Source organism: Ostrinia nubilalis, chromosome 10 (assembly GCF_963855985.1).
Source record: "Ostrinia nubilalis chromosome 10, ilOstNubi1.1, whole genome shotgun sequence".
Classification (NCBI taxonomy): Eukaryota; Metazoa; Arthropoda; class Insecta; order Lepidoptera; family Crambidae; genus Ostrinia; species Ostrinia nubilalis.
This window is the reverse complement of record NC_087097.1, coordinates 7,411,762-7,437,897: the sequence shown is the minus strand read 5'-3', so window position 1 is coordinate 7,437,897 and position 26,136 is coordinate 7,411,762. Positions and strand designations below refer to the sequence as shown.

The following is a 26,136-nucleotide window of genomic DNA, read 5'->3' as shown; positions in this document are numbered from 1 at the left end:
GTCCCTATTGGTTGTAGGGTGATGTTATATAACCTAAAACCATCCTTGATAAATGGGCTATCCATAACAAAAATATTTTTTCAAATCGGACCAGTAGTAGTTCCTGAGATTAGCGCGTAAACTACTACAATTATTCCTACAGTCGTAACTTTTTACTGACAGCTTCTTTTTTTTTCGTCCCATACTGAAAGTTAATCTCTATTTAATGGACTATAAGCCAATATAGGTCTCATTAGTGGTGGACATTTGGACCACTTTTGGTCATTGTCCTTTACTCTGGTGATACTCAATACTTTATTGCTTCACCACGTTAGCATTAGCATCTTACAATTCAAGCAGAACAATGTGGACCCAGTTAGGGCACAGCAACCTTTGGAAGGAGGCAGAACGATAGGCGTTGTTTTACAAAACCACACCTTGTATATGCAGGTGATACCTAATAATTAAAAAAATATTTTAAACCAAATAATGCGAGAAGTGAAAACTTCCTTATTAAATAAAACCATTCATTTCGAATCAAGGGAATGGTCGATAGCATATTTTGTATCTCGGAAGTCGGAAGACACGTTAAGCCTTGTGAAGACACGTTAAGGCTTTTATTTATATCGTCAGTAAGTTCTAACAGTGTGTATGTCAAAAAAATGCATTTTACAGGAGATTGATCGGAAAAAAACACGCGGCGGTCTTTCTTCATCCAATGGCATCAAAATGTTAAAACCTTCAAAAAATTACTTACGCACTGTTAGAACTTCATTGATGACTGCGTCTAGTGAAGGGGCAATTCACATCACATTAATAGTTAGTAATTAGAAGTATTGTATGTTGATTCAGACAATCATTTACAATCCCTTTTAATGTGATATACTTACTCGTATTTTATTTTTATTTTATTTTATATTATTTATTTGGTTCACCAACAGTTAATTACACCAATACAATTGTATAAATCTTAAGAAGAATAGGTACATGTACATGTACACAAAAAAAACAATCATTATGTACACGCTGCTCAGTTTTATTATGCATAATAAAGAATAGGATATTTTTTATCAAAATACTTGGTAAGTACGAAAAAATTCATTTGAAAAGCCCTGCGGGGTGAATAAACGTTTTCAATTTAGGTACCTCTGACAAAAAAATCTACTCTTTTTTTGCCAATGTTTATTTTCAATTATGCTTAAGATTGGTTAACTTCTTTGTTTTTTCTGTTTTGATATTATACCTACTACAAATAATATGTGTAATTTAGATTAGATTATAATATTGTGACTAAGACAAATTATTAACTAAACTCGTTCGTTATTTTTCAATTAGGTGGATGATTGATCGATTGTATTTTGAGAGTAACGAGTAATAAAATTACTACGCTGTAAGCTATTTTCTCACTTTTTATTTTAAAATAGGTATCCTATCTATTTGACAGTTAAAAATGTAATCGTTCAGGCTTGGCGGGTCCAATTTATACTAAAAGGTTAGGTTCAATAAAATGAGACAAAACTAACAAGACAAAAAGTTTAAGGGTGAAAAGTCGAAAAGTTATCTTAATATAACTTAGCAAGAATCGGGTATCCATAACAATTAAGATAGTATGACAATACACAAGAATAGAAATCGTTTGTCTTGGCGCCGGGCTATGCAGATAAAGAATCCGAAGGCGTTTGCTTATCTTATGACCAAAGGTAGTGATGGCGTGGAGAATAGCCACCCGTTGTTGCCGATGAATGAGGACCTACAAATTATTTAATACTAGCGGCCGCCCGCGACTTCGTAAGCGTGGATCCCGTTTTACCCCCCTTCATCTATCTTACGCGATTTAGATCTTTTCATACAAATGTTTTTCCCGCTAACTCCCGTTCCCGTGGGAATTTTGCAATATCCTGTTGTAACTAAGCTTTAAGTTTACTAAGGTACCTGCATGCCAAATTTCAAGCATCTAACTTAAGCGGTTTAGATTTTTGATACAAAAGGATTTTCCCGCTAATTCTCGTTCCCGTGGGAATTCCTAAGTATACTATAACCTGCCTAGGAGTATGAAGAATAATTGTACCAAGTTTCGTTAAAATCCGTCGAGTAGTTTTTGTTTCTATAAGGAACATACAGATAGACAGACAGACAAAAAATTTACTGATTGCATTTTTGGCATCCCCTGATAGTTATTTTGAAAATATATTTCATGTACAGAATTGACCTCTCTACAGATTCATTATAAGTATAGATTAGGTCATACAAAATTTATTATTGGTAATCGCTACTCATATTTTCACATATTTCAGAGCAAAATAATTGCAATGTAAAAAAAATCAAAACAATAACAACCTCTTTAATAAAAAACTCTTTAGTTACAAGGGAGGGTATTGCTGAAATCTAAAGCTGAAAGTGTCGATGTAGTCAAACATAGTGCTAATATACCTATCTAAATCTAAGTATACATACCCACCGTATTTTTTACCATAAATCTAAGGTCGAATCCTTCGGGGTTGACATCAACAGTTGAGATTTAGTAAGGTAATAGATTCAAATCCGTTTAATTATAATGCTATTGATTTAAGGAACCTCCTATACATTGTTGGGTCATATTTTCGACACGATCTAAGAATACTTCAATGACCTTTTACTTATGTAATTTAAGTAAATGTCTTCTAAGCCAAGAAATTAAATTACGTTGAAATCAAATCCGACATTTAAGGCGATTAGAGTCCTCAATGACCTTGGGCGTTTGACCTTCACGCCGCGAGCAACACCCGCGTACCCCGCACCAAAAACTCCGATTTGACACCGATCAAAAATACACGGGCATAGGTAGATACAGAATAGAAGCTCTTTCTTCATACATTACTGCCTATTATTTTAAACTTAAATTGATGAACCTTGATGTCGGTGTCATTTAACTCAGGCGTAAAGGTATTTAATAAAAATAACAAAATCCATGAACATTTTGTACGGGATAAAATTTTATTTTATTTTTCGTAAATTTTCTAATGCTTTTGTCGGTTCAGTCGTTCTCGAAATTTGAACAAACCCGACTTTATTACAAGCTTTTATTTAGCTTGCAATTTATGATGTATGTAGGTAACTACATAAATGTTTGACCAACTTCCTGACGACAACTAGGCTAGATGACAAAATTTCAATTATTTGTCCGTCAGACAGATAATTAGAAAATATTAGACTCATATTTTTTATTTTCTTTCATAATTAAATAATAACAGTGCTACATCGAGTTGAAATGGCGCGATACGCCACGCTTGAGTAGAAGTTTTACTCAAATGTGACGTCACGCGAGATTTCAACTCAATATAATACTGTAATTATTCGATTATGGAAAAAATTAAAAAATATGAGTCTAATTTATTTTCTAATTATCTGTCTGACGGACTAAATAGAATTTCGATTTCATTACCCAGTCATCATCCCTATTGGAACGCATTAGTACCTAGTATTGTCTATGGCCTAAAAAAGCAAATGTTTCTGCTTTTGTCTATTGTCATTCTCTCTGTGTCACTTATGAAGAATAAACTGAAAATGTATTTGTCTTTTTATTAGAAATCCTTCATCAATTGATTGAGTTAAAATTTCGGATATACATGTAATTCGGGTGACAATGCAATATTCAGATGACATGGAGCTGATCTGATGGTAGAGCTGGAATGCCAGTGGCCCCATAGCAACTCCGGGATTAAACGATTCCATCGAGTTTAGGCTCGTTTGATTTGTATTTATTTATTATAATACCTAAATAATTTCATTACAATTTTCTAAAAATGCACAAAAACTTAAAAATCTTGAAAACGGTGATATTTTTACTGGGGTCAAAATTGGACGTTAGGGAGACCATGGCGAGGCCTATCGGTGGTTGAAGGGTTATCCATTGTTTTTGGGACACCCTGTATAAGCAAGTAGTTACCTAATGTTATGTAAGTACGCTACTTTGAAAATCATGAGTCTTCAATTCTCTAAGGTAAACTGCAGGGTCTGATGATGGAGCTGGAATGTGGCCATAAGAATAGGCTAGTTTCTTAAAAAAAGACTTTTGGTCCGTCAATTTTACATTATCAAAAATATTGGACACAGGATATTTTTATTTGTCAATTAAACAAGTAATTACGAAGATATGATGCGATGAAATTCCGCGTGACGACACAAATCGCCACATTTTTAAGCATGCCTTGACGTCATGTGCCTCATCTTCTGAACTTTGGTGCGCTTCATCTCTTTATATTTTCATAAGTTTAAAAATGTGAAAAATACATTTAGAGTTTGTTTTTAGTAAGTTCACCGACGAACTAATTCAAACTCTTGCTACTTTCTTGCTTTATCCACGAAACATCCCTATTCTTCGAAATTATTACGATCTACAAACGGAAAATCTCTGCTACTACGCCGCAGTAAATTCCCCATCAAAAATAAAAAGATTTTTTTTAAAACAAGCTCTTGTATGCTAATAATTTTGGTTTCATGACATGCTCCTAAAATTCATCACCTTATAAGAGGATTTCAGTTATTATCTGCGAAACTTTTTAATATTATAGGTACGTTTCATGGTTTGGTAATTTAGGGAAGTTTATTTGCACTTAACATGAAAAATATGGTATCAATGTACTGTGTACCTATGCACCTTCAGTGGCAACAACAAGGTCTACTGAGTACCTATAGTCTACTAAAGGCATGAAATAGATTAATTTCACTAAAAATTAAAACCAACTCCAAAACGACTCACCAAAAGGTAGGCTGCCACCGACTCCGAAAATGGCTAATTTTGTAATCAGTATCCAAATTTTTTAATAAGCTCTATAGAACAATTCAATATCACTTTATCTTAAATTTTTTTAATGTGACAGGAGGCAAACGAGCAAACGGATCACCTATTGGTAAATGATTACCGTCGCCCATAGACACCCGCAGACCCAGGGGCGTTACAGGTGTTATTTTTAATTGTGGTATTTTCGCGAAGAAACATTTATTGAAAATATAAATTGTTTTCTTCACGTAAATCGATTAAGTTACAGATTCTGACTAGCTCCTAATTTGGATACTCATCATCATCATCATCATCATCATTTCAGCCACAGGACGTCCACTGCTGAACATAGGCCTCCCCCAATGCTTTCCATGTTGATCGATTGGTAGCGGCCTGCGTCCAGCGCTATAATATTTATACAGCCCTATAGAATTTGGATACTAGGCCAGTAGAATTAAACACAAAAATTGATTAAATCGGAAATAATTCCTACAAAAGATTTTTTTGCTTTAATGGCTTCATTGGTTGCCCATGACTCTCCTAAGTTTTCGACTTCGACGGAGTTGTGCTTAAGTGGTGGGGGCCCCCGAAAGGGGCGTTTTTTCGGTTTTCCGGTTATACCGCGTAAAGGACTTACCCTATCGAAAAGTGGTCTTCATGACGGTTAAAGGGCACTTAATCCTGCATTGAATAAGACCAAATTCATATGTTTTGGACAAACCGTTCTCGCGCTAAAGTTCGGCAAAGTAGAAAATATACGTATAATTAATGATCCTCTCCACGTCCAATGGCTTGTTATCCACATGCTTCCAAGCCTTGTAAAGGGTCGCCTTAACCAGTGTAACCCTAACAAGGCTCACGAGTTTGATTCGCTTATCCTTGTTCGTCCCAGCCGTTCCTTAACTGCGGTTGCTGCACCTCTTCCTGGCACTCTCCTGAACGACTCTGTGTTACCTAATGTGGCTGCCCCTCTTCCTTGTACTCTCCTGTACGATTTCATTGCTTAGCCATATGCCTGGTCCAAGGTTCGACGCCACAAAATCAACTTCGTACGAGTGAAAATAGTTTAAATACTATTTCCCGTGCTTGCAACATTTTTCTTTACTGCTTCGCCTCTATTAGTCGAAGAGTGATTGTATATATCCTATAGCCTTTCTCAATGTATGAGCTATTCAACACAAAAATAATGATTTCAATCAAACTAGTAATTCTTAAGATTAGCGCGTTCAAACAAACAAACAAAAAACTCTTCAGCGTTTTAATATGAACTTGTTGTTGTTGATTTTTGGCGTCGAACCTTAGACCAGGCATACGGCTAGGCAACGTAGTCATGCAGGAGGATACAAGGAAGAGGGGCAGCCACAGTAGGTAACACAGAGTCGTTCAGGTGAGTGCCAGGAAGAGGTGCAGCAACCGCAGTTAAGGAACGGCTGGGACGAACAAGGATAGGCGCATCAAGCTCGTAAGCCTTGATAGGGTTACACTGGTTGAGGTGGCCCTTTTCAAGACTTGGAAGCCTTTGGGTAACAAACCATTGGACGTGGAGAGGGTCATTAATTATACGTATATTTTCTACTTTGCCGAACTTTAGCGCGAGAACGGTTTGTCCAAAACATATGAATTTGGTCTTATTCAATGCAGGATTAAGTGCCCTTCAACCGTCATGAAGACCACTTTTTGATAGGGTAAGTCCTTTACGCGGTATAACCGGAAAACCGAAAAAACGCCCCTTTCGGGGGCCCCCACCACTTAAGCACAACTCCGTCGAAGTCGAAAACTTAGGAGAGTCTTAATAGGCAACCAATGAAGCCATTAAAACAATAAAGTCTTTTGTAGGAATTATTTCCGATTTAAAAGCTAATTCTACTGGACTATACTGATTGCAAAGGCCTAGTAAATAAATAACGTAATAATTTTTCTACTTGTATTTATCTAGTGCAGTTGTTTTGGAGTCAATTATAGTTTTTTTACACTATTAGATTCTATTCAGGTAGAAAATAGCGTCTGAGCGCGTCATAATTCAATTGTATCATCTGACTGCACGTACTCTATGAACAATTCTGACATAAAATCTATTGTCGAACAAAAGCTGGGTTGCACCATCTTACTTCAACTTTGACAAGCGTCAAAAGTCTGTCTAACTCCATACAAAAAACACCGGTTATCGCCAAAGCTACGGTCAAAGTTAGGTCACGTCAGGTGGTGCAACTCAGCCAAAGAAAAAATTCATTTTGATCGCTAATGTCAGTTTGCAGCGAGTGACACAACCTCCCCGTCTGAAGGCCAGCGGCCGACTGCCGCCCGCACCCCGCGAAGGCCCCCTCAACAGCAAAACGTTCGGAATTTATCAAAAGTAAAATTTATGAATGAAAGTAATGTTCGATTGAAAAACGCAACGTGTCATTTAAAGATTAAAGAATTCCTAATCTATTCGTGCAAAAATCTTTTAATTTAACATAGCCGTTTTGGAGGAGTAGGGAATTTAAGTAAAAAATCGATGTCCCGTATTTATTTTTTTAATCCAAAACAAAGAGACGTAGCGAAAATTCAAACGTCACAAATGTAGTCCTTGAACTGTTGTATAACATATATTTTTTCCAACTATTTCTATCCAGCAGTAAAAGAGGAGTAGGCTTTACAAAATGCCCATTTGGCGCGGATTGAGGACTCTAATCGCCTTAAGCCAGAACAATCAAAACTTCCGTGCGCAAATCAGTTTAAGGTTGACTGTGTTATATTTATGCGAGTAGGATGGTGAGCAGGCCAATTTACCCGGGATTATAAAGTCCATATTACAAAACAACCTTTGCCCAGCAGTGGTGTGTATCACTGCATAAGGTTGAAAAAAAACGCAATTTTTATTAACGTGTTTGTTATTATTACATCCTGTACCTTTGCCAAACAAAGTGTCACACTTTTAAAATTGCAATAACTTTTTAAGTACACAAGATATTATGTGCTTGTACTCCCGATTACTTTAAAAAAGTTTAAAACTATAAAACGTTTTATATTTTAAGTCTTTAATTTCTATTGAATTAAAAATTGAAATTTTAAAGATGTAGTTACAGTTTTGCAAGCCAAACATAAAAATAATACTTTCAATAGAATTTTGACCCCAGCAACACATGCAAACTAAATATTGTCCAGTACCGCATTTCCTATTACAAACGTTTTTTGAAACACAAAGGCTTCGTCTATAGATTGAAAACGTGCACTGACTTTTTAAAATATTCTTCTACCGCCCTTTGTTTTGCGTATAAATTTTGCTTCGCAAAATCATGATAAAAAAACTTAGGACAATTTCCGATTGATCGAAAAAACTTGTAAAATCCAATATCTATAAAAGCGAAAGGTCACTGATTGACAGACTCACTCATCACGAAATCTCGTGCTAGGAGTCTATTAGTATTTTAGTAGTAGTATTATACAATTATTATTTCAGAGGAGTCGTCCGCTAGACTAAAATTGTATGTCGTGTCGTGCGCCCACTTTTAACACATTACCACGAAGGGTTAATAGGTTAGTAATTTGCATTTACAAATTACAAATGTTATCTATTACTTATAATAAATCTGTAGAGAGGTCAATTCTGTACATGAAATATATTTTCAAAATAACTATCAGGGGGTGATTAGTGATCGATACTGATGCCAAAAATGCAATCAGTAAAATTTTTGTCTGTCTGTCTGTCTGTATGTTCCTTATAGAAACAAAAACTACTCGACGGATTTTAACGAAACTTGGTACAATTATTCTTCATACTCCTGGGCAGGTTATAGGATACTTAAGAATTCCCACGGGAACGGGCATTAGCGTTAGACGCTTGAAATTTGGCAAGCAGGTACCTTAGTAAACTTAAAGCTTAGTTATAACAGGATATTGCAAAATTCCCACGGGAACTGGAATTAGCGGGAAATTCCTTTTGTATGACTGACTCACTGACATACCCACGCACAGCCTAAACGGCTAAACGTAGGCACTTGAAATTTATAAGGGACGTAGCTTAGGTACCGTAGAGGTGCACTAAGAAAGGAATTCCCGAAATTCCCACAAGAACAGGAATTACCGGGAAAATCCTTTTGTATGAAAAATCTAAACCGCTTAAGTTAGACGCTTGAAATTTGGCATGCAGGTACCTTAGTAAACTTAAAGCTTAGTTACAACAGGATATTGCAAAATTCCCACGGGAACTGGAATTAGCGGGAAATTCCTTTTGTATGACTGACTCACTGACATACCCACGCACAGCCTAAACGGCTAAACGTAGGCACTTGAAATTTATAAGGGACGTAGCTTAGGTACCGTAGAGGTGCACTAAGAAAGGAATTCCCGAAATTCCCACAAGAACAGGAATTACCGGGAAAATCCTTTTGTATGAAAAATCTAAACCGCTTAAGTTAGACGCTTGAAATTTGGCATGCAGGTCCCTTAGTAAACTTAAAGCTTAGTTACAACAGGATATTGCGAAATTCCAACGGGAACGGGAGTTAGCGGGAAAAAACATTTGTATGAAAAAATCTAAACCGCGTAAGATAGATGAAGGGGGTAAAACGGGATCCACGCGTACGAAGTCGCGGGCGGCCGCTAGTTTTTAAATAAATGTAGGGGGTTACAGAAAACCGAATTATTTTTTAGTTTTGTTATCCGTTATACACAATTTCATTACATTAACTATGTTACTATATTACATTACCATGTCTCAATAATCGTTATGTTTACAAAATCATTTGAATGTTACCTATTAATTGTGCTGTGAGACTGATGCAGTTTTAGTATTTATTAAATTTGCTCTAATTTCAATGGGAGGAGCCACACAAAAACATTTCACAGACAAAAAAGGTTAAAAATAGTATGTTTATTCATGTCGCTATATTTTGAAATGGTATACATAATGAGTATCAGTTATCGATACATTGTTGAATGTATTGCCAAGGTCGCTCAACGAATATGATTTCCCGTAAATTATATTGTCACGACCCAAGTCGAGAATACACTCGAGTTTCACATACATGTTAACACAATTACGCCTTATATGACAATAGAAACGTAAATATACCAGGTTTATATTTAGAAGTTACTTAGTGCCTTAGTACATGTTTATAAGAAACTAGCAGCCGTCCGCGACTTCGTACGCGTGGATCCCGTTTTACCCCCTTAGCGAGAATTTAGCAAAATCCTACGTTCTAAAAGGAACCCCCATGCAACATTTGAGACTTCTAGCACTTGTAGTTTCTGAGATTCCGTGATGAATAAGTCAGTCAATCAGTGACCTTTTGAGTAGATATAGATATTAGACAATAAAAGACCCTATAGTATTTTTTAATAAAAGCGAAAAACTTTTACGATAAACTCAGACGATTCTTGTGTGGAAACCCTTTAAACTAAGATTAAAATAGACAAAATTAATGTTCTGCTCAACTAAGCATTATTGTCCATCTGTTCTGGTTCTGACAGAGTGCATTAAAGCATTCGAAATGCCATTCTTTAATAAAATTATACAGAAAAACTTTGACAAAAGTTTAACAACGAATTCATTTCTTATCAGTGAATTCAAACTTTCATCATCCTGAATTCAGTATCAGTGGTCGTTTTCTCGGAAATGAAAGCCCAATTTTCTTATTGATTTCTTTTTACCCGACTGCGCCAGAAGGAGGTTTATTTCACTCCTTAATGTACCTACAACGTTGTATAACAATGTCCCTTTGAGTTCAGTGATTGCCTTTTACCTTTGATAGGTACCTATGTGTTTTCTACCCGTACCATTTTCGGGGAATTATAACTTCTGAAATAAAGCTCACCTGTAATAATCAGTAAATAAATAATATTGGTCTACCTTCTTCAGATTGTTATATTTCCGATAAACTAAATTCAGCGTTGTGGAGTGACCGTGGGCGTTGATGTTTTTGGCTTTCATTTATTATTCATAATAGGTATGCTTAGGTACCGTTTTAAAACCTCTCCCAAAAGGTTGCTTTTAAAATGCTGTAAATATTAGACACATACTTCATTTCTTAGCCTTAAAATACGAAAAGGATTGCTACTATCTACTTAAAATACAGTTTACCTCATAAATACCTTCTTAAAGAAGCGTTATTAGTCCAACGGTGTCGTTCGGTCGAGATCCAAGCAACGCTGGTTCGAACGTCGCCGCCGCCGGTGGACCATTATGATGAACCCACTAGTACTTTATACAAGCGTAATATGATTAACAACAGCCTCGACATTTATCGATACTCCCGTAACACATTCTCTTTGTTACAGTCCCCGCTCAAGTCATACTGTTCCTCAGTGCAGTCTCAGTAGTAACACCAGGCAACTGGCACCGGCGGAACACCACGGGCTCACTCAACAAACACTGCAGCCTGGTAGACCACTCGTTAAGCACCCAGTGTGTGCAGACACAGTACCGGCTGCTCTGCAGAGGCGGCTTGACCAGAGAGTGGATGAGGCAGGTCAAGTGAGTAACTCTTGTCTTTTCTGTTATAACGCGGACGAATGTTTAAGGCAAAACGCCGATAGTGGTGTCCTGGCTTACCGAGGGCAACGTCAGGTCTTAAGTGGGTAGGCCCTGCACTTCTGGCAGGGATAACCCCACATAACCCACTAGCTGGCCTACGGCTCACGGTGGGCTGATATTAGAGCTTCATAGACTTAGCGTCGCTCAAAAATCAAGTGCCTAATTTTGAAAAAATAAATATGCCAATGTGTTCATTTACCAAAAAGGAATATTTTATGTTATGTAACGTTTCTTGATAAAGTTATTATTTAATAAGTTATTGACAATTTCCTTTTTTTTTGTATGGAGCTCAACATTTATTTTTATTTTACTCGTTATTCTTAAGCTTTCTTAAGAAATTGACTTTTGTATTATGTAATGCAGCATATAAGCTATGCTATCACCAAGTGTCGCATTTCGGAAATCTTCGGAACATTGTCATTTTGGACTTTAAAATAAAAAAAAATAAAAAATTTAAATAACTGCCAAATTTTGTAAAAATAACTACGCCAATGTGTTCCTTTGCCAAAAAGAAATATTTTATGTTATGTAACTTTTCTTGGTAAAGTTATTATTTAATAAGTTATTGACAATAATTACTTTTTTTTGTATGGAGCTCAACATTTATTTTTATTTTATTCGTTATTCTTAAGCTTTCTCAAGAAATTGCTTTTTTTATTATGTAATGCATCATATAAGCTATATTATCACCTAGGGACGAATCCCGGAAACCCTCGGAACATAAAAAAAAACGAAAAAGAAAACTGCAATGTTATGTACTTTCTTCCGTACTACCCTAACGAGGTGAAGAACTAAGCGCGTTTTTTATAGTGGTGTTCCCAGGAGGCCTAATCCACATGATTACTAAAATATAATATTTTACTAAAATAATAAGCCAGAAATTAAGCCAGTTTTAAGTTAAGTTTATTGGTTAGACTCAAGAGCGACTTTCTGAATCTACAAAAGTAAAACTTTCTTTCTCAGTATCAGCCTAGACATCAAATTGATCACTTATAATGAACTTTTTGCTGGTGTTGAAAACCTTTCTTGATGGCAATTACGTCTAAATTATTCATTTCTTTTGATATGGCTTTACAAATATCACATCGCTGCTTGTGCAGAGCTGCCATTTATCAACGATATTATTTTTCTATCTATCAAGTGAGAATCAGTTATTACGAGATTGTTTTGCTTCCAGAATTACGATCTATTAAATTTTCAATTTCCGCGTCCATTAAGTTTTTTTCATTGATAACATTAAAATAGGTCGACAATAATTAAATGCAGCTTATTTTGAATAAAAATAATGGGTCTCCTTCATAAATTTGAAAAAGAAATGAGTCGATAGTAAAAAGTGGAGCTAGAAACCTTATTTTCCCTTATCCATTTTATCTGGAGGCATCAAACCGAACGTTCATTTGGGCACTTACAAGTTGCCCTAAAACGCTAGAATCATCATTTTCGCAAATTTTGTTTCGCAGACCAAACTATACTACGTACATGGAGCTCTACATACGTATAGGTGTACCAGAATCTCATGGCAAATAGGGAAAATAAACTTTGTTGAGAGCAATACTGGGGAAATTGGAATAAACGATCTTGATACTGTTTAATTTTTTACTTTTATGACTTTAATATTAATGAACATGAAGTACGAATATACATTTTAGGTAGGTATGTGTATGAAGAATATTGTTATACATCGGGAAAGTGTCTTGAAAAATAAATAAATCGTATTATTAATTTAAGTAACTAATTTTATTATGCATCATACTTTTAACTTATCACTTCATTCAGAACTAGAAAACGATTCTAAGAACTCCACTTGCAATTTCTTGTTCTTCAATAGATGATCAAAATAAAGAGATAAAAATTAAATATTTTTCAATTTTCTTTACATGGTCATAACATTTTGACCATTCCCCTGCACCAATTTGTGAGATATACCTGAAAACCCCGATAAAGCAGCAATTAAGAATAATATAAAAAAAACATAACCCTCCTTGTGACGTAATTGGGTAATAAACTAAATGTATCAAAATATTTCAGTCCAACTTACTGTCAACTCGACGACGCGCTTTAGAATCAAAGATTGACTTTGAATTATGCCTTATTTTACAATTCACATTGAAAACAATATGACTTGCTTGAGCTTTTTCGATTTTTTCACAAAAATAACAAATAGTCAAGAAGAGATTACAAAATTTTTGCAGCGGCTGACAGATTTCATAATTTTCTTTGACAGGTGACAATTAAACCATAGACAATTGCCATATGAAAAACACACTTTTCCAATATTTTTGTTTGCCATGAGATTCTGGTACACCTATATTTATGCCTGCAAGCATACAAAATTATTGCTTACGGAAAAGATATTTACTTATAATCAGAAAGTACTACACCACGCTCGAATTTTGCAGGAGAGCAACTAATGAAGATATTTTACACAATTTATTTTTAAAATCTGATTCTCAGATATAGATAATAATATAAACTTCATAGAAAACACAAAGTTTTATCAACAGCAGCAAAAAGTTAATTAATAAATGATCAATTTGATGATGAGGCTGATACTGATACTGATACTGAAAGAAAGCTTTACTTTTGTAGATATTAGCCTATTTCACGGTTCAGAAACTGACTCTGAATAACCAATAAACTTAACTTCACACTGGCTTAACTTCCATAAACATATTTTAATAATCTTACAAGTGGATTAGGCCTCCTGGGAACACCACTATAAAAAACGTGCTTAGTTCTTCACCTCGTTAGGGTAGTACGGAAGAAAGTACATAACATTGCAGTTATTTTTTTTTGTTTTTTTTTTTATTTTAAAGTCGAAAATGACAATGTTCTGAGGGTTTCCGGGATTCGTTCCTTGGTGATAATATAGCTTTTATGATGCATTACATAATAAAAAAAGCAATTTCTTAAGAAAGCTTAAGAATAACGAATAAAATAAAAATAAATGTTGAGCTCCATACAAAAAAAAGTTATTATTGTCAATAACTTATTAAATAATAACTTTACCAAGAAAAGTTACATAACATAAAATATTTCTTTTTGGCAAAGGAACACATTGGCGTAGTTATTTTTACAAAATTTGGCAGTTATTTAAATTTTTTATTTTTTTTATTTTAAAGTCCAAAATGACAATGTTCCGAAGATTTCCGAAATGCGACACTTGGTGATAGCATAGCTTATATGCTGCATTACATAATACAAAAGTCAATTTCTTAAGAAAGCTTAAGAATAACGAGTAAAATAAAAATAAATATTGAGCTCCATACAAAAAAAAAGGAAATTGTCAATAACTTATTAAATAATAACTTTATCAAGAAACGTTACATAACATAAAATATTCCTTTTTGGTAAATGAACACATTGGCATATTTATTTTTTCAAAATTAGGCACTTGATTTTTGAGCGACGCTAAGTCTATGAAGCTCTAATATCAGCCCACCGTGCGGCTGGTGGGTATACAAATTCATGTATTTACTAGAACACCATTATTGCATTTTCCCATGACGTAGAGCAAAAAAAGCTCTGTGCTATATCTTGTACAACACTACTCAAAAACCTCCTTAGGTTACCTACTTATACGCATCGTATTTATATGTATATCCAGAAAATTACTAATGAACGAATAAAAAACATCCAAACTATAAAAATACTAGGTCCAGCAAAAATATATCAATTAACCGGTCCGCTTGATTTTACGTCGAATTTGATTCATATATCGTGTTTTATAGACAGACATATTTCTATTTCATGGACAGACATTTATTAACTTTAGTCCCTGACGATTATACTCCAAATGTTATACATAGTCATTGTCTTACTAACATACAAGTGCTTAAAATGTACCTATACAGGGTGTTAGGTAAATGGGTATATGAGCCGACACTAGCCCATGTTAACATGGTCATATAAATGGTATGGTGAAGTCAGAAATTTGATATCTTCATTTTAATGATTTTAATTTTCATACAAATCGGATTTTATAAAATTTATTTTGTATGAAAATTTAAAAAAATTAAGTGATAATATCAAATTTCTGACTTCACCATACCATTTATATGACCATGTTAACATGGGCTAGTGTCGGCTCATATACCCATTTACCTAACACCCTGTATATCTTCTGTCTGACATTAATAATAGGTTCCGTCCTAAACACGAACTGAAGCCGATTTTGAATGGGACTGGGCTCTTCATTCATTCGAACATTACGAACAGCAAACAATTAGGGATTTAAACAAGTAACTTTTATGATCTGAATTCTGTATACCTATTCGTTTAAAGATAAAAGTGAAAAAAAAGTAAGTAAAAGGGAAAAATTCGGAAATCCTTATTATTGTGAATTGGATTTTCCTTTGTGCTGAATTTTCCGTTGTATTTGGGCAAAGCCACAGAGTAGCGCAGTGAAATCAAAGATTCCGTAGAAGTTGAAATTCGGTTGTCGGTTCAATTTGTGGCCAAATTAACATCTTGTTACGTTACAACTACTCCTAAACAAACATTTATTTAGCCTAGCTGAAGAGGTTAACGGGGCTATAAGGTCTGTGGTCTGTAACACAAGTATTTTTTACTTACCATAGATCACCAGTCTCCACAAACAAGTTACATGTATTTATTCTATACCTAATTGTAAGCATATTGTATCTACTTATTTGTGGTGAGAAATAAATACCATTTTATTATTATTTATTACTAGTGGCCGCCCGCGACTTCGTACGCGTGGATCCCGTTTTACCCTCTTCATCTATCTTACGCAGTTTAGATTTTTTCATAAAATGTTTTTTCCCGCTAACTCCCGTTCCCGTGGGAATTTTGCAATATCCTGTTGTAACTAAGCTTTAAGTTTACTAAGGTACCTGCATGCCAAATTTCAAGCGTCTATCTTACGCGGTTTAGATTTTTTCATACAAATGTTTTTTCCCGCTAACTCCCGTTCCCGTGGGAATTTTGCAATATCCTGTTGTAACTAAGCTGTAAGTTTACTAAGGTACCTTCATGCCAAATTTCAAGCGTCTAACTTAAGCGGCTTAGATTTTTCATACAAAAGGATTTTCCCGCTAATTCCCGTTCCCGTGAGAATTTCGGAAATTCCTTGTTGTAACTAAGCTTTAAGTTTACTAAGGTACCTACATGCCAAATTTCAAGCGTCTAACTTAAGCGGTTTAGATTTTTCATACAAAAGAATTTTCCCGCTAATTCCCGTTTCCGTGGGAATCCCTAAGTATACTATAACCTGCCCAGGAGTATGAAAAATAATTGTACCAAGTTTCGTTAAAATCCGTCGAGTAGTTTTTGTTTCTATAAGGAACATACAGACAGACAGACAGACAAAAATTTTACTAATTGCATTTTTGGCATCAGTATCGATAACTAATCACCCCCTGATAGTTATTTTGAAAATATATTTCATGTACAGAATTGACCTCTCTACAGATTTATTATAAGTATAGATTAAAAAGTATTTTGTGCTATTTAAAAAAAACCTTGTATTCTACAATTGCTAATTAATGGCATTTGAGTGAACTTACAAGTCACAACGTCAACACGAGTCACACGAGCTTGCATTTGGCTTCGTGTAAATACCTACATGAGCGTTTCATTTATAATTTTATTGTTAAACAAAAATATTTCCTGGAGGTTATAAGAAGGGTGCCGATAATTGTCTTTATTCTAAGAATAATGTTACATTACGGAAGCAATTTGAGAGCATTCTCGTTTAACAATAAGTAAAGACAAACTCGGTCGCGACTCTTTGATTAAACTTCTCCATAGTTACGTTATCAAAGGCGATATGAAATATCGCTGTAATGAATCTTCTACCTACCTGCCTAACTGTGACCTAAATGCATTGACATAGTTAAAAACCCACACCCACATATTCCCAAAAAGAGTGAAATAATTTTTGAATAAATATTTGTTGTGATAAGGGCTCTTTCACCACCCCCGAGTAAATTCCAATCAGTTAAGTTCCTGATTACGACTAATTAGCAAGTAAAATAAAGAGTATTTTAGCGTTAGGTACTCAGAGATGTTGAAATTCGATATATTGCTACTCGTGACTTTAAGCAGCGAATAGCATATTGACACTTTACTCGGAGATGGTGAACGAGGCCTTAAGTGTAATAATAATAAAACAATAACAATCTAGAAAATAATACACATCTTTATTTCGTGTGTGTTGTATTTTAGGATAAATTTCTAATGCTTAATTGATATAATGGACGCATAGCGCCATCTATTGGCGTAGGTTGCCAAACTTTGTTTTTCTTAAGTTCATTGTCTGTGGTCATTTTTGCTTTTCGCGCTCTTCTCGAACATGTAAGCGTCCTGTCATGGCGTAGTTAAATAAAAGTATATTTTTATTCTCAAAAACCGTCTTTAATTCATCAAATATCAACATGGTAGCAGAGCGTAGTTGCGAGTAAAAACTCAGTGTGTTATGTAAAACATAAATCAAGTCGAGAACAAACAAAATAAGGTTGAGGTAACCTATTTGATATGTGAAGCAAGAAATAACGTGAAAATACATTTTCATACAAGGAAGTTATTATCATAATCATCAAGATGGCTAAACAAGCCAGAATAGAAGACATCACGCTGCCTATATTTGATGGGGCAAGTTATTCGAGTTGGAAATTAAGGTTGTTGACATTACTTGAGTACAAAGAATGCAATGAACCAGCTATTGGCATGAAACCTGTGTGTGTTAAGACTGAGAAAGAAGAGGCGGACTGGAAAAAGAAAGATCTGAAGGCAAGAACAATAATTATGAGTACAATCTCAGATAAACAACTGGAGTATGTCAGTGAATGCAAAACAGCATTTGAAATGGTAAATAAGTTTGACAAGATGTATCTAACGCAGTCTACAGCCATGCAAATAATATGCAGAGGTAAAATTGAGGAAATTAAATTGAACAACTACAGCACAATTGAAGAATTTTTTGTCGACTTTGAGAAAACTACAAATGAGTTCAAAGCGGCCGGAGGAAAAATAGATGAATCTGAGAAACTAAGATATCTGCTCAAAGCACTACCACCAAGCTATAGCTATATTGGAGACTTTCTTGATGTCATACCAGAAGAACAGAGAACAGTTGATTACGTACAGTCTAAAATAAAAGAGAAGAACATGACTACTAATGACTTAGACAAAAGGAAGAATATGAGTACATTTGCAGCTAAAACCAAACCACAATGTTTCATCTGTGGAAAGACTGGACATCTCAAGAAGGATTGTTGGCATGGGCAGAGAAATAATCAAGGACAGCAGAGTCACCAAGGACAACAGAGTTACCAAGAAAGATATCAACACGGTCAAGGTCAGCGAGGACATCTGAGAGGTTACAACAGAGGCGCATTCTCCAGGGGACGCAGCCGTGGCAGAGGACAAGGTCATTCGAGAGGTGAAACATCCAACAACTCATCGGAGTCATGGACAGCTGAAGTATGTAATCCGGAAATAAATCAGGTATTTGGGTGTATTCAAAATGAAGAAAGTAATATTAACTGTGAAATAAACTGGCTTTTAGATAGTGGGTGTACTGATCACATAATAAATGATGATACCTATTATTATAATTATATAGACTTGAAAATCCCTGTTGATGTCAAACTGCCAGATGGAAAAATGTTAAAAGCCACTAAAGTAGGTACTGTTAAAATCTATTTTCAGAATTATTACAACCAAAAACATGTGGAATTAAAGAATGTTTATTTTGTGAAAGGTATTAAGCAAAATTTGTTGAGTTTTTCAAAGATAACCAGAAATTGTACAATAGTGGCAAAAGATGAAAATGCAAAGATTTATAATCAGGCTAGAGAACTCATAGTTGTTGCTGACAAAATAAATAATTTGTATTGTATAAAAAGTTTCTTAACAAACAACTGTAATAATGAGATGTATGTACATTCAATTAAATTGACTCACAAAGAGAAATGGCATAGGGCACTTGGTCATGTAAATTTTCAATATTTAAACAAGATAATAAAAGATAAATTAGTAGATGGTTTGCCAGACAAGATTGAAAGCACGGAAATGAAATGTTCGAATTGTATCCAGAGTAAAATGGCTAATGTACCTTTTGAAAATAATAGAACTAAGTCTACAGAAATTTTAGAACTAATTCATACTGATTTGAATGGCCCACATAACACAACTGGTTATGGTGGAGAAAAATATTTCTTGACATTCATCGATGACTATAGTAAATGTACACGAATTTTTTGTATTAAAAGTAAAGATGAAACTGCTGCTTGTTTTAAAGAGTTTGTAAATTTAGTAGAGAACAAATTTAATAAAAAAGTTAAGAAATTACAGTGCGATAATGGCAAGGAATATTTGAACAAAGAAATTTATAATTTCATAAAGGAAAAGGGTATAGAGTTGTTACCATGTCCTCCCTACGTCCATGAATTAAATGGAGTAGCGGAAAGATACAACAGATCTGCTATGGATATAGGTAGGTGCTTAATGAGAGAAGCTAAAATTCACAGGAGGTATTGGCCTGAAGTAATAAAAACAGCAGCATATCTGAAAAATAGGACAATTGCTAATACAGTAGAAAACAAGACTCCCTACGAGATATTTTTTGGAATAAAACCTAATGTTGAGCATTTGAAAATTTATGGAAGTAGAGTTTTTGTCAGGGTTCCTGAAGTTTTAAGAAAAGGTAAATGGGATGACAAAGCCAAATTAGGAGTTTTAGTGGGTTATAATGAAAATGGTTACAGAGTTCTTTTGAATAACAGAATAATTAATGCTAGACATGTACAAGTTGTTGAAGAAAATACTATGTTAATTTGCTTAGAAAAACATGATGATCTAAGAGAAAAATGTATAGATTCAGACAGTGACCCAACCTCAAATGTGTCAAATGATAAGTGTAAAACAGAGTATGAAAGTGATGAAAATTATGTAGATTCAGGTGAGACTATTTCTAATAATGATATGAAAGATTTTGTGAAAAATGATAATAGGGACAAGTATGTAGAAGAGGGCACGTCAAAAAGAAAAAGAAATCCAGTTTCTAGATATGGTAATCCAGTTTCACATTTTATTTATGTAAACTATATTGATGCTAATGTACCTAATACCTTTGAGGAGGCGATGAACTCTCATGATTATAAGCAATGGCAAAAGGCTATGGACTCAGAAATGAGTAGCTTAAATAAAAATAATACTTGGCAAATTGTTGAAAAGCCACAAACTAAAAAGGTTTTAGATGTTAAATGGGTTTTTAGAAAGAAAAGCAATGATGTTTATAAAGCGAGATTAGTTGTAAGAGGGTTTCAGCAAAAAGATTACATTGAAAATGTTTACTCACCAGTAGGAAAAATGCAAACATTAAAAATTTTATTGTCATTCAGTTGTAAAAATAATCTATTTATCGAACAGATGGATGTCGAAACAGCTTTTTTGAATGGTCATGTAAAGTCAGAAGTTTTTATAAATCAACCAGAAGGGTATGAAACTGGAGACAATAAAGTTTATAAATTGCAAAAAGCTCTCTATGGTCTGAAAGAAAGTCCTAGAGTATGGTATGATTGTTTTGATGAATATATTAAAAAGTTGAATTTTGTTAAAAGTAACTATGATTACTGTTTATATGTGAATAGAACAAGCAAAGATCCAATATACATATTAATATTTGTTGATGACCTATTAATCTGTTGCAAAGATAAAAGTAAAATAGAAGAGGTAAAAACTTGTTTAATGGAAAGATTTGTAATGAAAGATTTAGGAAAAATTAAAAGTTATATTGGAATAGATATTGACTATAGTGATGATAAAAATGTAATGACTCTAAATCAAACAAAATATATTGAATCTTTGGCTGCAAAATATGATCTGGAAAATACTAAATTATATGATACTCCAATGGAAACAAATTTGAAATTAGAACAGGCTGAGGAAATAGATGAAAGTATTAAGTACAGGAATTTAATAGGTGAATTATTGTATATTAGTACAGGCACAAGGCCAGATGTAGCGTACAGTGTTAATTATCTGAGTAGATACCAAAGTTGTTACAACCGAACTCATTACAAATATGCTATGAGAATCTTAAAATATCTGTATAAAACAAAGGATTTGAAGTTAACTTATTATGATAATGTAATTACTGAAGTATTAGATTGTATGGTAGATTCTGACTATGCAGGAGATAATGTGGATCGAAAATCTACATCAGGTTTTATAATCAGATTGTTCGGTAACTTAATTTTTTGGAAAACACATAAACAAAGTACTGTAACGAAATGTTCAACTTTTGCAGAATATATTGCAATGTCAGAGGCAGTGACAGAAGTACTTTTTATTAGAAACTTACTAATTGAATCATTTGATGTAAAGTTTTGTAAACCAATTAAATTATATGAAGACAATTCAGGTGCAATTTCGATTGCTAAATTTGGTAATTTCACAAAAAATTCAAAGCACATTGAAGTGCAGTACCATTATATAAATGAAAACTATGAAAAAGGAATAATTGATATTGTTAAAATTGATTCAGAATTTAACTTAGCAGACATGTTAACCAAAAGTTTAGACAAGACAAAGTTCTTGAAAAATAGATTAGAGTTAAGATTAGTTTAGTCTACATTAAGAATGTAAAAGTATTGTTTAGTCTTCTTAATTAAGATTATAAATTTAAGGAGGCGTGTTGTATTTTAGGATAAATTTCTAATGCTTAATTGATATAATGGACGCATAGCGCCATCTATTGGCGTAGGTTGCCAAACTTTGTTTTTCTTAAGTTCATTGTCTGTGGTCATTTTTGCTTTTCGCGCTCTTCTCGAACATGTAAGCGTCCTGTCATGGCGTAGTTAAATAAAAGTATATTTTTATTCTCAAAAACCGTCTTTAATTCATCAAATATCAACAGTGTGTATTTGAAAAATAAATAAGAAATATCAAAAGGAGTGGATAAATCTCCGATGGCAACAATATTATTATAACCATAATAACTGGATTTCCGTGAGAAAGGGCCCTTACGTGACCACTACACGGAAAGAGTAGGTTCTATTCTAGGGTAGGTTCTATGAATCTATAGTAAAATGTAAACTAACATTTCACGAATTCATAAACTCTATTCTACTCAGCCAAAACCATACGGCAGTAACAAAATTGAACGGCGTCTCAAAATGTGTTTGACCGCGTGCCTTTCAGATCCTATTACTGTAATGGAAAAGCGCCCTACAGTGCTACGTGATACTACGAGAAGCGCTACGAACTACGGATAGGTAAATTGGTTTATCATAAGCTTTTTGTAAGCAAAAACAATTTATTTATTTTGCTGCCATTTTTGTGAACGTTTGTAAAATAGTTTCTCCTTACGAAATTGAACATTATGAAAGAAAAGCACAATCACAAAGCCGCCACGACTTCAAACACAGCTCTACCTAAACCACTTGGTAGCGTAAACGCTTATTGAACATGAGTGCCTTACATTAAATTCTCAAATTATAAATCTTTCAAAAAACATTTGTCACATATTGTTGTTCAATAAAGACCATGCAACATTGTTTTAATGAAAATTAGCTCAAACTAAAAAAAAATATCCTATTGTACTCTCTAACTCTACAATGTAGCAATATGACAAGATATTTAATCACATTTTGAAAAATTTGTATTTTTCCCGGAATATTAAAATGTAACTTAACAATACATATAATGTACCAAAAAGCATCTCAATAAAGTCAAGAGAACCGGAGATACCATTCAAGAATTCTTAAGAGTCCTCGCTTCGCATTTTCCAACTTACTTTACTTCACTATATACAGGGTGGAATTTTGTAATGCCATCTGAAGGGAAAGTACGTAAAATTTTTACTCAAAGAAAACATTGCTTTATTTTTGAAAACAAAGTGAACTGCATTCAAAGATTTCCGAAAATTCACCATCATACCAACCATTCTTTGTACATAATTAAAATAATTTAATTTTTCATGATTTTCCTTTCATTTGCTTTATCAAGTTTGTGAGAGAGGTTTTATCCTCATAATTAACCCTAGCCATCGATGCAATAAAAATACAGAGTGTAATTTGTAATATCTTTGATACCAAAATAATATTTTTTCTTTCTTTCTTTAATTATTAACAGATTTTGGTCGGTTCAATTCCCGGGTGTTGGAAGAGAATTTTCGTAAATCGTTGAATACAGTTTTCTTTCTTAAAAAAAATAAAGGAATGTTTTCTTTGAGTAAAGTTTTCTATCTACAATATTAAGAGCACTTTCCCTCCAGGTGGCATTACAAAATTCCACCCTGTATATAACTGAAGAATTCTGAAATTCACGTAGTTTACAATCTAGATACTCGGAATTCTTTTAATCTAAAATATTCCACGATTGCTGGAACTGAAGATAATCAAATTGGATTACAATCAGTCTTTTTAATTAAGTATTTCATTAAGATCTTAATGTCTAACTTAAATATTAACTCCCATAATAGTACTTGATGGACCTGTAGGCATATTTAAATTTAAGTACATGAAGCAATAATAATAATGATTAAGGTAATCAGAATTATAATGTTTCATTAGATACTATGAAACTACTTACAAGTCTACCATTTATAAAGAAATGCATTTATTTATTTTTAGGAATACGTTACAAAACTCATACAGTTTAATATTCTTATAAGAGACATATTGTACGCTCTTACATCAATACACAAAAATGCCTGAATCCTGAGCTCTAAGGATCTATCTTCAAAGACACCGCTTTATTATTTGTCAACAATACTCTGGTAAAGGTAGTAAAATCTAATGTTTATTTCGTATAATCGTCATCTTTTGATAAAGAGTGTTTGTAAAAGACAATTACTGCAAGAATTTAACCAGTTTGTGATAAGAAAAGCCTTAGCTATAGACTTTAGGCTAAATAATAGGCGCCAGAAGTATATTCTGTTCTTTGTGTAGTACATTTCTGCGAGGGCCAAGAGCAATACGAAGCATTTTTAAATGGAAAGCTATCTAGATGAAATTAGCACTCGTATTCACAAACATTACTATGAGGTCTCACAGTGCGCGTGGACGCACAAGGTCACACACGAACCAATCACAGAGCTCTACTCAACGCTGTGCGTTCGACTGCTTCACTTAATCAAGCTTCGTTTATGAAAACGGGTGTTAATTTCTTTTTGTAAGTCACTAGTGTAACTTTCCGTTTCTCAAGTTCTCTGTTTTGTTCACAGACATGACATATCACATCTCAGGGTGCTGGACTGTCCAGGCCCCTGCGTCAATATAACCAGAATACAGCAACAGTTCCCAGAGCTAAGGATTCTGGAACTCATCAACTGCACTTCCCTGTATACCTTTAAGGGACACTTCGGGACTCTTAGTAAAATTAAGGTATGTTTGAAAAATTAGGATAGAAGTAACATAGCGTATTGCTTCATTGTATGGCTTGAGATTTATAAGAGTAAGCCACAATTAAATGCACTGCTAGTAGTACAAGCTGTACTTCAGATAGGTACTACACCTACGAGAATATTTTCACTAAATAAAGCATTTCCCAGTTGTTGGAGACAATATTCATTTCGTGTCGTTGAACTGCAAATTTTTGCTTATTTATTTGATTACTATTTTTAAACATTTACCAATTTATTTCATTCTGATACCATCAACATAGTTTATACCGCTTTAAAGTAACTGTCATAAAATATTGGCAGTTGTTTAATTAAATTAATAAATACAATAAGGCTATGCTCTTTTGTTTAGAATCGTCTTTTTGTTTCTTCACTTTCTATAACAATAAAATGTGCACAAAATGTTTATGATATACACGTATCCTTGCCGCATCCTTGCCATATTCACATAGATAAAAGTAGCGAACAATACCTATTATTTTAAATAAACAAGAGACTCCTATAAAAAAGCACACTAAGTTATTAGTTTTGGTTTTGCAGTTCAAATAATTGGAATAAGCCCATTTTGTCTCGCACGTTCAACCTAGTGGGCGTCAGCTTTTTACAAAACTGTCAAAAAGAATTTGAAAAACAATAGATTTCAATAGAATTTAAAAAAATACAATAAAAAGTAAAAAGAGTCTCCGTCGCCGTCGCCAACAAGTGATGTGCATGTGATAGGTACGTTAATTAGCGATGTTTATAATAAATTGTCAATAAAATAAAATACTCAAGATTAAGAAACAAAATTATAGGGCATTCTTTTTTACTGATTTGTGTTCAGTGTCAGTGATATAGTCGTTACCTCTGTAAATGTGGGAAGAATGCAAAGCAATACCGTATATATTTCGTGTACGAATAGAATTCGATTGGTTCATAAATACGTCTCGTTCATAGATACGCTACATCGATCACAAGTCGAAGCTCTTATCGTTTCTATCGAATTCAATGGAACCATTGATCTAGAAAGACAAACTAAATTACAAGTAATCTATATTGTTTCCTTTAACATCTAAGCAATTCTCAACAATATGTTATTACTAGCTTTTGCCCGCGGCTTCACCCGCGTGAGATTTAGTTTGTCATAGATCGTCATAAATATGTTATTCTGGGTTATAAACAACAATACTGTAAAGTTTCATCAAAATCAGTAGTGTTTGCAACAAACATGTTAACATTCAGACATCCAGACATCCATACAAACTTCCGCATTTATAATAAGTACCTATTAGTAAGATTAGTAAATGTACTGGTGAAATTGTGAACTCCGTCAGTTTATAATAAAATGTAAGTGATTGTAACTATTATCCTGCTTTCGCCTCCGAGATTTATTTTACCATGTAGTACCCCTGTACGACAAGCCAATCCGCACACAATATTCAGCGCAGTAGTAGTAAAAAACAAAAGAGCGGGCAACCCCACCCCTACCACGCTGTGGGCTCGGTGTCCGAGCGGTCTCATTCCTTTGTG

The 26,136-nt window shown here is 34.0% G+C and overlaps 1 protein-coding gene across 1 annotated transcript in view; it reads left to right on the top strand.

Annotated features, from left to right (window-relative positions):
• The window catches only part of LOC135075102 (protein singed wings 2), a 66,744-nt gene that overhangs the window by 1,313 nt on the left and 39,295 nt on the right, over nucleotides 1-26,136 (top strand). The window contains exons 2-3 of the mRNA XM_063969440.1: nucleotides 11,000-11,195; nucleotides 24,451-24,610. Coding sequence (XP_063825510.1) covers nucleotides 11,000-11,195; nucleotides 24,451-24,610 — 356 coding nt within the window. The remainder of the gene's footprint in view (nucleotides 1-10,999; nucleotides 11,196-24,450; nucleotides 24,611-26,136) is intronic.